General features: G+C 41.6%; 1 protein-coding gene across 1 annotated transcript; it reads right to left on the bottom strand.

Moving 5' to 3' along the window:
- Positions 1–1,532: 1,532 nt before the first annotated feature.
- On the bottom strand, positions 1,533–5,404 carry LOC123162181 (transcription initiation factor TFIID subunit 7). The gene is made up of 6 exons (XM_044579970.1): positions 5,077–5,404; positions 4,153–4,306; positions 2,884–3,017; positions 2,695–2,814; positions 2,533–2,593; positions 1,533–2,128 (listed from the first exon to the last, which is right to left on the bottom strand). Exons 2-6 carry the CDS (start codon positions 4,277–4,279, stop codon positions 1,983–1,985), a joined length of 588 nt encoding a protein of 195 aa, XP_044435905.1. The 5' UTR covers positions 4,280–4,306; positions 5,077–5,404; the 3' UTR covers positions 1,533–1,982.
- Between the last annotated feature and the right edge of the window lie 10,627 nt (positions 5,405–16,031).

Genomic DNA, 16,031 nt, shown 5'->3' with positions numbered 1-16,031 from the left:
TAGAGAGGCACCAAATTTCATAAATACCCATCTCTCATTATTCTTTAGTTCCCAAATGTTCATCGCTTGTGAGTACATATCTTCTCCTGCAGTTAGGTCTCGAACCAATCCTTTGTGTGCTCCATACCGTACCAGCAAGAGTAAATAGAGAAGTATCAACACTTCAGAAACACACATCTCTTATCACTCTTCTCTAGTTACCAAATGGTTATGACTTGAGGGTATGTATGTTCTCCAACAGTCAGGTCTTAAACCAATCATTTGCATGCTCCTTAATCTGATGTCGTATCAACTTAAAGACAATACACACAAAAATAATAACCATGTCCTCTTGCATCATAGAGCGATTAGAACATTATTAAAGTGCATGGTGATTTTCTATATTTGGCAATTTCATTAATGCACATCACCCTAGGACAATAATTAAACTCGGCCTTTGCAACACCATGATGGCAAGGCATGGGCAATGCACACATTCAACATACCAACCAGCAGAAAATAAAAATAAAAATTAAAAGCCAAGGAGGAAGATACCCATAGTCGGCGTCTTTAAATAAGGCACCACCTAGCAGGTGTGGCGTTGCAAAGGCCGAGCTCCATGGAGCTTGTTTTGAAAAATAAAATAAAAATCAAAATATATTTAAAAGTTTCAAAAAATGGTGATTTTTTCCTACAAATACATATGCATATTCCTCAAGTATGTATAAAATTTCATCAACTAATTTGATTATTTGCATGCTACAGAAGAAAGACAAATATCTGACCCTAAATACAACAAAGAAAAAGCCTATTTTAATCTGTGTTTTTGAGTTTTTTATGTACATCACATATGACTATATATGTTCATAAATTTGTATACATGTATACTATAAATATATGTCCAAATGAAAAAAAATCAGTTTTTTTAATGTGAAAAAGGTATTTTCACTGAAAAAAAGAGTAAAGAGCTCAATGGAGCTTGGCCTATGCAGGCACTTTTGGACCAGCGAACCAACCTGTGGTATCCCCAGTCCATCAGGGTTCAAATCCTGGTGCTCGCACTTATTCCTGGATTTATTTTAGGATTTCCTGTGATGCGCATTCAGTGGAACGAGACGTTCCCGTCGACGACGAGGTGCCTACAGTGACTTCGTCAATTTCAAGATGATATGCCGACTCAGACTTTCGGAGGTACTTATAGGGGTAGGGTGTGCGTGTGTGCATTCATCAGGATGAGTGTATGCGCACCTATATGAGCGCTTGTGTCTATACTATGTTAAAAAAAGGCACTTTTGGACCACGTAGCTCCTCTTTGATCATGGCAGCACTACAAGGCTAGGAGGAAAGAATGCAAATCAAGACCAATTTGCAAAGCAATTCGCTGATGAGGTACAAACAGCCACACTGTCTACAGAAATTTGCATGATTTTTTAATACAACTTAAAACATAAGAGAACATGCTCAGAAGTACCATCAATATACAAGAAAAACATACGCGTAGCAATGTTACAAACTTACTTATAGAGATAACAGAGATTCCACATATTGGTAAATCAGGAGAATGGTTACTTATATGCACATGCTGCTATTGCAGACATCAGAATATTTCCAAAAGATAATCAAATCTATCAGAGTTGTATCAAAACCAGTGATGGACCATTTGCGTAAAACAAATAATCTTGGGATATCACCCTGAGCTGCCCTTTATCTTCTTGCACATTGGCCAGACTAAAATTATGGTGATATCTCATCCAATCCGTCGTTCGAAGTAACAGAATTGGAGTGCAAAATTCAGGAACTAGCAGCAGTTACAATCACCCTTATGACCTCTTCCACCATGATGCATAGTAGCACACTCCTAATATTATTCAGATGATAGCCAATAGGTCCTAAAAAGACAACAAGCGCCCTTGCTTGGTAAAAATACACTTTCTTTGATCTGAATAGCTTATTTCACCGGATTGCTCGGCCAACGGCAGCTGCACTATCTATTCTGGTCCACTTCAGTTCTCCGAATCATCAGAGTCACTCCTCTCAGGCTCAGCTTCTTCGCCATTTGCAGCAGGCTCTTGAGCGTCTGGCTTGGGTGCAGGAGCTGGTGCAGCTTTCTTGCGGTCACCACCTTCACCACCCCCACCTTCACCACCTTCTACAAACAAGTTAAAGAACTTTATACGTAGACAGGTTGGCATACAAACGGCGAGATTTCCTTTCTATGATGGTTTGACCAATGAACACAATGCAATCATGATACAAAACCGAAACGTCGGTGTCGATCTTTTAACAAGGTTACGTTTGGAAACATCTATACGCAATCACTATAATGGCATGCTTAGGAGATTCACAACATTATCTTTATCAACAAGGGAAGTAAATATAGACATAATGGTTACTAAAGTGAAGGGCAAGCAGTTTGTGCATTAGGAAGTTGATGATGAGACAATGGAAGTGCAAAACTACCAACCAAATAGTACAGAAAGAAACAAATTACTGCCATTTATTCCATTGCAATAAGGTGAAATATTTTGCATATCCCACGGACCAAAAGGATACTGACAGACACTCCATGCATAATACTTATAAGATCCTTCTCAACTCGGTGAACAAGCTCTGCCTGCAAAAATGAGTGCATGCAAGCTTTAGCATCCTGATTAACAGTATATTTCAATCAACATGGAAAAAATTATAGCTGAAGGGTAGTCAATTCATATATACATTCAAGTCAGGCTCTCTGCGATAACGTCGCCTGCGTGCATCCCTCATTGGAGGAGTAAGTCCATGCTTGTATTCAACTTCTTCAGGAGCAGGATCAACATCTTCTCTTACCATTACCATCTGTTCCAGTTTAAAATGATTAAAAGGCCTACAAATTAATGAGATATATACGCAAACCTTCACTTTTACCTGACCAATATCAGCAGCTTTAACTAAAAATGAATCATCATATGTCTTATATGACTCCACAACAGTTGGGAGATCCAAGAGAGATGCAGGAAAGCTCTGGTTACCAATCATAAATGTGCCACTTCTTCCATCATCTGTAGGAGGAAAAATACCATCAACCAGAAGGTGACAAAGATTAAGTAAAGATCAGTCCTGATAACAATTATATACTACTCCCTCCGTCCCATAATGTAAGACGTTTTTTGACACTAGTGTAGTGTCGAAAAACATCTTACATTATGGGACGGAGGGAGTACTATAGTAAGTTGTATTCTCAAAAACCATGAGAGACCATTGCGTTGTAATTACAGGAAATGAAACACATAAACTGAATATGCACATACACAATGCTACATCTAAAGTTTGGCATGAATTAATTTATCAGCATTTGAAGGGTATAACTACAGAGGTTGTCTAGTAAGAGCCTGTTATGCCACTATGAAAAAGCCTAAGTTTTTCAGAATCATATATTTACTGACCCAAGTTTCTTTTTTGTTGCCAATATAGACTGGTTATAAATAAGGCAAGTTGAGCACATCTGGTTAATGCAATCCCAGTAACTTGTGGAAAAGGGAAAACAAACACAGAAAACAATTAAATGAGATCTTCAAACTGATCTCATCTCATCCGCAGATAAATATCTAGAACGCAGCAACTGTTGAGCTACAAATAAACAACGCAGGTGTGGAGTTTTGTGATACGGTGATACTTCAATTATCTATTTAATCTGTGTGAGCAACGCTCATTTGAATTGTGTTAATGAGACAGTTAGAACAGACTAATCTGCTAACAACACATTCCAACCTATCAGTGCAAATATAGGGCATCAACAAATACAGTGTTAATCACGGTTCACTTTATTCATGTTTCAGACAGGAGATAGCACAATGAAGCGTGTAATCGCCGGCCGGCCGGCGATGGGCCGTTTGCTTCAAACTACCAAGAACACTTAACACATACCAATATACCAAGATGCGAGTCAGTAGTGCGAGATATCGGCATATCACTAGGGCAGGGTATCCCAATGCCAAGTAATAGTTCGTCAACCACATGCTGGCATGCTGCCACGCCAGAAAACTATGTAACAAATAACCGTCTCTGTTGCAGTGTATTCTCCGAGAAATACCCGTATCTGTTGCTCAGATCCACACTTCTACTACTCTACAACAATTTCCCGTGGAAACAGGAAGTAGAATTTGCGGGGCGAAGAAGAAGAGAGGCAGGGGTCACCTGAGAAGGAGAGGTTGAGGGAGGCGTCCTCGGGGTTGGAGGATGAACCGGCAGCGGATTCGTTCATAAGGCGCTCGATCTGCTCCGCCACAGAAGGGGGCACGCGGAGGATGAAATGCTCATCCATGGCAATTACACTGTGGGGAATCGAACTCTGTACAAGATTCCAACAGAAGTAAGTTCGAATGATAGCTACCCCTACCCCTTTGTCTGTTTGCCCTAGAGAAGAATTCACATCATCATTTCAAAATAAAATAGTTCTGTTGTACAGGCATTTCGTTGATCCTCATTCATTAACATATGTTTCACTTTTCAAATCACCATATTTGGAAGGTCGATGGAACATTGAATGGTTCGGTGACAGCAGTCCTAGAGCATTTGTAGCCCGGTTTTTGTTAAAGTAGGCCAGTTTTGCTGGATATTATATTGCAATGGACTTACTATTGAAATTAGAGTTCTCCTTACTTTATTCTCATGAGAATGAAGTTACATGGTTTGCTAAAATTTATCTTTACATGGTGTGGTGCAAATACATAAATCTACATTGATATTTCTCTGCAAAAATGTGTATCACCTAGCAAACATTATTTCTTTTGCAGGTCACCCACAGGTGTCGCAAAATTTACAGGGCTTTCTTCAAACTCCAATTTCTTTAATACCGTAATTTTCGAAAGATTTGGAAAGTCACCTACAATTATCGTGTGTTTCTTGGATTTATCTTTCCAACTACCTCAATATGTTTAACTGCATAATTCCACTGAACTCAACAAGTCAAGAAAGACACACAAAATCGATCTATTAATTATTTCTCTTTTATTTATTGCATAGCTTCCCCCCTGAGCCCCTGTAACCCTAGAACCTATACACACCTACCTACAGTTATCCTTACAAGTGCCCAGATTTGCATTGGCGTGGCCCGCTTACCGGATTGGCCGCTGGCCGTAGCCTCCCCTAGCCCCGCCGCGCGCGCGTCCACGGCTCCGGGACGACGACAACGACCGTTTCCGAAGCGCGAGCCTCCCCTCGCCTCTCCTCTCCGGTCGCCGGCGATGCCCCCCTCCCGTCTCCGGCACCAAGAGTCCCCGGCCAGACACTCCGCGGTGGCGGGAAGAGTTAGGGTGGTGGTGGAGGAGGATCCCGCCGGCGAGCGTGGCTTGGATTTGGGTGGGGATCGATGGAGCAGAGCACCGCCACGCCCAAGACGATGAGCTCTGCTCGTGCGTTTCCTATGCTTTTAGAGGAAAAGTTTTTTTTTCTCTCACAGCCTAGTTGCTCGGCCCATGGAAATAAGGCCGAGCAATCGGACATGAAGTTTCTACGCACAGGAGCAAATGCTCCTAGTGTGAACAGTAAAACGAAAAAAAATAGAAATAGATTCGAAAAATTCTGAAATATTTCTGTGTCATACTTTCACAAATGTTTGTTGTGCATGCAAAATTTCATCGCAAAATCATATTGGTGAAAGGCGTGGTAAAAAAACAAAATCGATGCTCTGAAAATGTTACTTACAAAAGCTTTTTGGGGCTCTGATTTTATTTTTTTGGCACGACTTCCACCAATGTGATTTAGTGATGAAATTTTGTATGCACAACAAACATTGGTGAAAGTTTGTCACAAAAAAAATCAGAATTTGTTGCATTTTTTTCCTAATTTTTGATTTTACAGTTCACACTAGGAGCATTTGCTCCTGGGTGTAGAAAGGTACTTTCGCAAGCAATCGGACATGAAGTTTTTACACCCAGGAGCAAATGCTCCTAATGTGAACAGTAAAATAAAAAACAAATCTAAATAAATTTGAAAATTTCCGAAAAAAAATTGTGTCAAACTTTCACAAATGTTTGTTGTGCATGCAAAATTTCATCATAGAATCACATTGGTGGAAGGAGTGGTAAAAAAACAAAATCGATGCTTTAAAAATGTTACTTACAAAAGCTTTTTGGGGCTTTGATTTAATTTTTTTGGCACGACTTCCACCAATGTGATTTAGTGATGAAATTTTGCATGCACAACAAATATTGGTGAAAGTATGTCACAAAAAAATTTGGATTTTTTTGAATTTACTGTACACACCAGGAGCAAATCCTGGTGTGAACAGTAAACTAAAAAACAAATCTAAATAAATTCGAAAAATTCTGAAATTTTTTTGTGTCATACTTTTACAAATGTTTGTTGTGCATGTAAAATTTCATCGCAAAATCATATTGGTAGAAGGCGTGGTAAAAAAAATTGATGCTCTGAAAATGTTACTTACAAAAGATTTTTGGAGCTCTGATTTTGTTTTTTTTTGGCACGACTTCCACCAATGTGGCTTGGTGATGAACTTTGTATGCACAACAAACATTGGTGAAAGTATGTCACATTTTTTTTTGAAATTTTTGTTTTTTTTTCTATTTTTGGATTTTTCTGTTCACACCTGGAGCATTTGCTCCTGGGTGTAGAAAGGTACTTTCGCGAGCAATCGAACATGGAGTTTCTACATCTAGGAGCAAATGCTCCGAATGTGAACAGTAAAACAAAAAACAAATCAAAATAAATTCGAAAAATTCTGAAATTTGTTTGTGTCATACTTTCACAAATGTTGTTGTGTATGCAAAATTTTATCGCAAAATCCCATTGGTGGAAGGCGTGGTAAAAAAAACAAAATCGATGCTCTGAAAATGTTACTTACAAAAGCTTTTTGGAGCTCTGGGTTTTTTTTTGGCACGACTTTCACCAATGTGATTTATTGATGAAATTTTGTATGCGCAACAAACATTGGTGAAAGTATGTCACAAAAAAATTCAGAACCTTTTGAATTTTTTTCCTATTTTTCTGATTTTACAGTTCACATCAGGAGAATTTGCTCCTAGTGTAGAAAGGTACTTCCGTAAGCCAGCAATCGGACATGGAGTTTCTACACCCAAGAGCAAATGCTCCTGGTGTGAACAGCAAAATAATTTCACCTCGAGTTGCTCGGCCCATGGAAATGAGGAGCTCTACTTTGTCGTTTCCAGATGCGTCGCGCAAGCTGGAGTGTGCTCCACCTCTTGCTTGTGCTTGCATAGGATGGCACAGCCATCGGGATCTGTTTCCTGGATGATGGCGGGATGCATTTGTGCAGCCGGTCCGAGCACCATTGTGTGTGGTCTCCCTGCCACCAAGGTACTGCCGCCGGTCGGGTCCGTGACATGAGGCCACACGATCGAGAGCCACCTTCTAGCTTGTATATGTGTTGTGTGTGCTGAATTGCAAGTGTTCGACAAAATGCATGATTCAGATACAAGCTATAGGGAGTTAAGTTTAGGGGATCGGCTAGAAACGGCAATTTTTTAGAGGAGCAAATATCCTTCGCTAAAGGATAGTCGGTTGTATTCTCCTCTAAATTATATGGGATTGTTTAGAGATGCTCTAAGCACTTTCTAGCAGAGAGCCTTCTTACTATTTTTTGTCACTTCCTTTGACTTTTTCTGTGGGGTAAAAGCAATTTCATTGCTTAACCTTGGTGATTCAGTCGGTACAGTATAGCAAGGACCAGACCTCAGACAAACTGTTTGTGGCATGTCATGGTGACCTATTTGATCTAGGCGATGAGCAATATTTTTTCCAGCTCGGTGAAGTGTGCCAATGAAGTACAATTTATCTTGTGCAAGAAGATTTTTTTTCTCACCGATAATAGAGGCCGTCGGGGACTCATGTTGGCTGCCAATTCGGATTCATTTTTGACGATGATGGGTTTTGTGCTCCACTCATAGGTCAGCACAATCCCCTACATGCATACAGTCAACTGCGCCTCTAGCGGACTATTACAAGTATGAAGATGATGGCATGACTTGAAGACGATTGAGCCTCCTTCATCACGGAGGATCATACCAACACCTTCTTTTGTTGCATCCATGTTGGATGCACCATCAACATTCAACTTGTTCCAGCGCACGGGAGGTTTTTTCCACTGATCTGGCGGTCTTCCATTGATAGACAACGTACCTATGTGACAAGCTTCTTTCAAGTGAGAGATACATAAGCTAACAACTTCTTCGGAAATGGCTGATTTGCATTTACTTGCACGTGCAAGTCAATAGAATAAGTCCTGAGCATCCACATGTACTACGAACTCTACTCACTCACTAGACCAATAGTTATGGCATGAAACAATAGATGTGAAACAGTGTATGAAAACCAACCAACCATAAATCATGGGTAGGTGCATATATATTGCTCCATTGGCACTCATGGAGCAGCAAGCTACGAGTTGACACACTTCTCTGCCGGTATCATATAGGCCACAGAAGGCTAAAGCTAGCGAGGCCAAGAGGGATGCATGGCAAATGAAAGTAACAGAAAATGTGAAATGCATTTGGGATTTGGGAATAGGAGACTTGAGGAAATATTCAAACACGAACACGTTCGCTGCAACTGCGACACGGTGCAACGCCTCACAGTCAACGCTCGAGCTGGTTGCACCTAGTTTGTGGTACGGGCCAGTTCAAGTGTTCGGCATAGATGATGGCAGCATGGCAAGAAACGTAGATAGAGGAGTAGTGGACCTCGCTCGTGGCAACCACAGTGAAAGAAGGTCTGCAAGGGCACTTACACACTGGTTTTCCATGGCACAAGGGACCAACAACCTATAATGAAATTACAAAGCAGTATGGAAAAGAAGGCCGTCTGTGGTTGATTCAGGCAGGGATGGGCCCATGAGTCCACCCTCTTAGACAGTGTACATTGTTTGATAGCTGGTTTGGCCCGCCTGTATTACCACTTTAGCGGACGTGGAGTAAATGAGCGCGAGCTCAAATGCTATCGATGTCTAGGACGTTCGATAGTGCATATGGATCTGGCCCAATTCTTTATACGCGCGGTGGCGGCTGCTGGAAAATGTGTACTGTAGCGAAATACGTCTGCGGCAGCGGTGGGTGGTGGGCCATGTTGGCCCGTTGGTGTAGTCAGATTTAACGCGCAAGTGGACATCCGTCCGCCGACGGCGAGGTGAGCCATGGAGCGGAATCGGCGAATCCATCTGATCCGTGGAACAGGAGGTTCACTTTCCGTTCGGTGCGTACAGGCATGAATTGAATGCATGGTCCAGTGTCTTCTCCACCTAGGGCGGTGCTCATTTGGGAGCTGGAAACGACGGCATAGAGAGAAGGAGCGCCGCTGGCGAGCCACCATGGAGTTCCTGATGCAGCCAATCAGAAGGTACGTAGATCCTTGCTTGTCTGGTGTTTTCGTCTCAAATCTTAGGCACCTGGCTTTGGTGACCGGGAGGATTTGGGTTGGCTTTGAATCAGATCCACTCACTCTGCTAGAGGAAGTAGGATCCCGCCGGCGAGCGTGGCTTGGATTTGGGTGGGGATCGATGGAGCAGAGCACCGCCACGCCCAAGACGATGAGCTCTGCTCGTGCGTTTCCTATGCTTTTAGAGGAAAAGTTTTTTTTTCTCTCACAGCCTAGTTGCTCGGCCCATGGAAATAAGGCCGAGCAATCGGACATGAAGTTTCTACGCACAGGAGCAAATGCTCCTAGTGTGAACAGTAAAATGAAAAAAAATAGAAATAGATTCGAAAAATTCTGAAATATTTCTGTGTCATACTTTCACAAATGTTTGTTGTGCATGCAAAATTTCATCGCAAAATCATATTGGTGAAAGGCGTGGTAAAAAAACAAAATCGATGCTCTGAAAATGTTACTTACAAAAGCTTTTTGGGGCTCTGATTTTATTTTTTTGGCACGACTTCCACCAATGTGATTTAGTGATGAAATTTTGTATGCACAACAAACATTGGTGAAAGTTTGTCACAAAAAAAATTCGGAATTTGTTGCATTTTTTTCCTAATTTTTGATTTTACAGTTCACACCAGGAGCATTTGCTCCTGGGTGTAGAAAGGTACTTTCGCAAGCAATCGGACATGAAGTTTTTACACCCAGGAGCAAATGCTCCTAATGTGAACAGTAAAATAAAAAACAAATCTAAATAAATTTGAAAATTTCCGAAAAAAATTGTGTCAAACTTTCACAAATGTCTGTTGTGCATGCAAAATTTCATCATAGAATCACATTGGTGGAAGGAGTGGTAAAAAAACAAAATCGATGCTTTAAAAATGTTACTTACAAAAGCTTTTTGGGGCTTTGATTTAATTTTTTTGGCACGACTTCCACCAATGTGATTTAGTGATGAAATTTTGCATGCACAACAAATATTGGTGAAAGTATGTCACAAAACAATTTGGAATTTTTTGAATTTACTGTACACACCAGGAGCAAATCCTGGTGTGAACAGTAAACTAAAAAACAAATCTAAATAAATTCGAAAAATTCTGAAATTTTTTTGTGTCATACTTTTACAAATGTTTGTTGTGCATGTAAAATTTCATCGCAAAATCATATTGGTAGAAGGCGTGGTAAAAAAATTGATGCTCTGAAAATGTTACTTACAAAAGATTTTTGGAGCTCTGATTTTGTTTTTTTTTGGCACGACTTCCACCAATGTGGCTTGGTGATGAATTTTGTATGCACAGCAAACATTGGTGAAAGTATGTCACATTTTTTTTTGAAATTTTTGTTTTTTTTCTATTTTTGGATTTTTCTGTTCACACCTGGAGCATTTGCTCCTGGGTGTAGAAAGGTACTTTCGCGAGCAATCGAACATGGAGTTTCTACATCTAGGAGCAAATGCTCCGAATGTGAATAGTAAAACAAAAAACAAATCAAAATAAATTCGAAAAATTCTGAAATTTGTTTGTGTCATACTTTCATAAATTTTGTTGGGTATGCAAAATTTTATCGCAAAATCCCATTGGTGGAAGGCGTGGTAAAAAAAAAACAAAATCGATGCTCTGAAAATGTTACTTACAAAAGCTTTTTGGAGCTCTGGGTTTTTTTTTGGCACGACTTTCACCAATGTGATTTATTGATGAAATTTTGTATGCGCAACAAACATTGGTGAAAGTATGTCACAAAAAAATTCAGAACCTTTTGAATTTTTTTCCTATTTTTTTGATTTTACAGTTCACATCAGGAGAATTTGCTCCTAGTGTAGAAAGGTACTTCCGGAAGCCAGCAATCGGACATGGAGTTTCTACACCCAGGAGCAAATGCTCCTGGTGTGAACAGCAAAATAATTTCACCTCGAGTTGCTCGGCCCATGGAAATGAGGAGCTCTACTTTGTCGTTTCCAGATGCGTCGCGCAAGCTGGAGTGTGCTCCACCTCTTGCTTGTGCTTGCATAGGATGGCACAGCCATCGGGATCTGTTTGCTGGATGATGGCGGGATGCATTTGTGCAGCCGGTCCGAGCACCATTGTGTGTGGTCTCCCTGCCACCAAGGTACTGCCGCCGGTCGGGTCCGTGACATGAGGCCACACGATCGAGAGCCACCTTCTAGCTTGTATATGTGTTGTGTGTGCTGAATTGCAAGTGTTCGACAAAATGCATGATTCAGATACAAGCTATAGAGAGTTAAGTTTAGGGGATCGGCTAGAAACGGCAATTTTTTAGAGGAGCAAATATCCTTCGCTAAAGGATAGTCAGTTGTATTCTCCTCTAAATTATATGGGATTGTTTAGAGATGCTCTAAGCACTTTCTAGCAGAGAGCCTTCTTACTATTTTTTGTCACTTCCTTTGACTTTTTCTGTGGGGTAAAAGCAATTTCATTGCTTAACCTTGGTGATTCAGTCGGTGCAGTATAGCAAGGACCAGACCTCAGACAAACTGTTTGTGGCATGCCATGGTGACCTATTTGATCTAGGCGATGAGCAATATTATTTCCAGCTCGGCGAAGTGTGCCAATGAAGTACAGTTTATCTTGTGCAAGAAGATTTTTTTTCTCACCAATAATAGAGGCCGTCGGGGACTCATGTTGGCTGCCAATTCGGATTCATTTTTGACGATGATGGGCTTTGTGCTCCACTCATAGGTCAGCACAATCCCCTCCATGCATACAGTCAACTGCGCCTCTAGCGGACTATTACAAGTATGAAGATGATGGCATGACTTGAAGACGATTGAGCCTCCTTCATCACGGAGGATCATACCAACACCTTCTTTTGTTGCATCCATGTTGGATGCACCATCAACATTCAACTTGTTCCAGCGCACGGGAGGTTTTTTCCACTGATCTGGCGGTCTTCCATTGATAGACAACGTACCTATGTGACAAGCTTCTTTCAAGTGAGAGATACATAAGCTAACAACTTCTTCGGAAATGGCATAAGGAGTGTGCACATCAACAAATTAGTATAAAAACTTTCTTCAACTATTAGCATGGCTGACTGAATTAGTAGTTCGGACCGCATCATGATGAACACTGGATTCAGTTAACTGAACCCTCAGGAGTATGCACATTAGTAGCTTAGTATGACTACTTTCTTAGCATTACCATGCCTTGCTTACTTAGTAGTTCAGACTTCAGAGTGCAGCGTGATGTTCCCTGGATTCAGCTAATTGAAGCTTTATGAGTATGCAGATTTATAGCTTAGTATAAACATTACCCGCAAAAAGCTCATTATGCACATTAACAACAAAGAGACTTTGTGTCCGTACATTTTAAGCCAGGAGAAGCCAACAGGCTTCATATCATTTGACACTGAATTCAAGCTTCATATCCATGCAATGTTACAATTTACATTTTTTTCTTCTAAAAGCTATCTTCAATATTATCCAGAAAGAAACGGAAATGGAACATCTTTCTCGTAGTATGTGAAGTTGATAACTGGTGTAATTTGCTAATGACACATTGACGCTTCATTTTGATAATGTACATCAGTCAGTTAATGATTTTAAAATTCACGGCTCAAGTAATACATGGGAGCTATATTGGGTTGGGTTTTGTGAGTTGCCGGATTGTTGCCATTGCTTTTCCTTGATTAGAAGATTTTTTTTAGAGGGTGAACGCTGGTAGTTGGATGACCCATCTCCTTCCGCTTGGCTGGCGTAGACAATCGGAGGGTAAATTGGATGCATATTGTTCTCTGCAAGTTATGGTTGATAAATGCAGATGCACATTTCTATAATAGTTTCCTGTGTTTGCATGGGTGAAACAGTTAATTTGTACTTAGTATGCATTGATGCAAGTGAGATAAACTACCGAGTAGTGAGTTTTGAACTGTTTAGGGTGAGGACAGGCATGGAGGCACCTAGCAAGGTACCGTGTCTGTCCAGAGTAAGTTCATTCGAGAAGGCTGCAAGGGTTTACGCAGAGAACCCTTTTGGATAATGTGCTGACCTTGCCAGAATCCTTCGCTTGGCGAAGCTTATGGCTTGCACCGTAAGTCAAGACCAGCACCCCTCCCAGAATCCGAGATGTGCTGACATTTGATACAACTTGCCGGACATATTTGTATGACATGCCATTCAGACTCATTGTTGGGGTTAACAATCACTTCCAGAGTTTGATTCTGGCAGGGGTGCTGGTCCGAGATGAGACAGTAGAAAGTTTCGAGTGGGTATTCTTAGAATTCGTACGAATAATGGGAGGTGTCGCCCCTAGGACAATACTGACTGGTATGGAACTTTATTGTGTGTTGTTCAAGATGTTTTTTTTGGGAGTTTCATCCTTGTACCTTCTTTGCTTGGCTTTTTTAATTTGGTGATGTTTCTAGACCAGAATCTCGTGATGGAGCTGTGTCGCGGAACAAATTGAACGGTTTGTCTGCGCCAGCCAAGTGGAAGGAGATGGATCGTCCAACTACCAGCAAGGAGAAAGCATCGATGAGGCATGCCACAAAGATATACACAAGAGTTATGTTCGAACAGTTCGGACATATACTGTATGAGTGTGGGGCATACCAGGTAGAAGAAATCGGAAAGGGCAAAATATACTCCCTCCGTTCCAAAATATAGTGCTTCGTCTATTCCCGTGCTTCAACTTTGACCATAAATTTAACCAACGAGACCGACTGCGACGGGAGCAAAAATTATACCAGTGAATTCGTATTCAAAAGAAGTTTTAAATTATATTTTTTTTCTCCCGCCGCTGTCGGTCTCGTTGGTTAAATTTATGGTCAAAGTTGGACCTCGGAGAACGCGGACGCACTATATTTTGGAGTGGAGGGAGTATGTTGCAATTCACACGGAGGCTGAGCGGAAAGATAAGTGGTGCAGAGTGGCATATGAGGTGGAAGTGCTGGATGGAGGTGACGAGTTTGAATGCGAGTGTGGTTAGTTTGCTCACATGGGATTATTATGCAGCCATGTCCTGAAGATATGCTGAATGCGGTACCAGTGAATATGTGTGAGGAATCAAATGATTTAAATATGCTGATCGTGTCATCTTCGATTGCTGCATTCAGGTGCTCGATTTCATCCGAATAAAAGAACTTCCAAGCACATTGTTCCAGAGATGGAAGGAATATCCTGCCTCTACATGCATGCAATGGAGCTTGTGCGGATGGGCGACACAAGTGTCGAAGCTTACGAGAGGTTAATGGGTGTGCTGAAGAACTTCATGGTTGAAGTGCAACCATATGCAGAAATGAGATGGTCTTAGTTTAGAGGACCGAATGGCAGAAAAATGGGGATGTAGTTAACAAGTTACTGGCAGTAGGTGCAGTTGTTGTTGTTATGGACACAAGGGACATTGGAAACCAAGGCGAGGATGCACTATCAGTGAATGGGCCTGCAAACAGGCTGGAGGGGTTGTTGGCACCGAGAAAGAGAAAGGAGATGGGCCGACCAACAATGAGCAGAAAGATGGCACGGTACGAGGGTTTAAGCAAGAGGACAAGATTATGTACAATTTGTCGGCAGCAAGGCCACAAGAGGGCGACCTGCCCAGATCATGGCGATGTTCCAAAACCAGTTAGGACTTAGGATATCAGGACGGTGCTATGGTGTGGAAGGACATAGGCGAAACAACTGCCACAATGTTGGTGATCTGCGTCTAAACAACATATGATGATGGGAATGTTAGGTAGGATTTCTGTCAATGAGTTCAGTGGGGTGTGATTGTGTGCTTCTGTTAGTACATCGGACCGAAAATCTGTTGTCAAAGTAGTCTGTGATCGTTCAGGATGTTCGTCTGAACTTATCTTGTATCCATCTTGATAGGACCCATTATGGTGCATTCCTTGGATTATGGCTATCATTTACAGGGGCAGTGCTGATATTAGTTCAGATATTGCTGGTCCCCAGGATAGCATGAACGAGTTTGACATGGCAGTAATATTTCTGTATTTTCATTGAACTGTGGTCTTCCCGAACATATTTGGGATCATATTTATTAAGAAATTTTTAGTTTTTTGAATATCTAGCACTGAAGCAGATTCATCTCGTCAGGGAGATTTTGTAGGGTCTTGGTGCAAGCGTACTGCTGACCACCTGCAACCCATCCATTGTGGTTCAGTTTTGCATGCTGGTTGTTACATACGGGCGTGTGTGTAGTGTTGCTTGTTCAATGGTAAATAATGTTTAATGCTTGTAACTGTGCAATGCAATAAATGAGGTACCCGTTAGTCCATAATCCAAACGATCACGGGCCACCCGTCTTATTTAATTCCGAGCCGGTGCGGTGGAGGCCGGTGGCGTTTGGACGCCTTGCAGTCAGACGTGGGCCATCGGCCCTTGTTTACTAATAGGAATACCTGAGATATACATGGGCCTATATAGCGTGCGTTGGAGATCTCGAGGGGAACAGAGGGGTACGATAACGAGGGCATATGTGCTCGAGCACAGAAAAGCACTTTCGCACTTTAGCAAACTATATAGCACGGCAAAATATTTTCACAGAAAAAAGGCACTGTACAAAATCGGCCCCAACCTCTGTTCGCTCCGCACCAGCCTCTGCCTTCTTTCTCTCTCCGGCCGCCGACGCCCAAATCGTTGAGTTTACACAATACTGGTCACTTTGTAGGCACGGTCAGGAGTGCAGAAGGAACGCGAACCTTCATGAACTTTTCTATGCTCC

Source organism: Triticum aestivum, chromosome 7B (genome assembly GCF_018294505.1).
Source record: "Triticum aestivum cultivar Chinese Spring chromosome 7B, IWGSC CS RefSeq v2.1, whole genome shotgun sequence".
Taxonomy (NCBI): domain Eukaryota; kingdom Viridiplantae; phylum Streptophyta; class Magnoliopsida; order Poales; family Poaceae; genus Triticum; species Triticum aestivum.
This window is presented reverse-complemented; position numbering and strand designations above follow the sequence as displayed.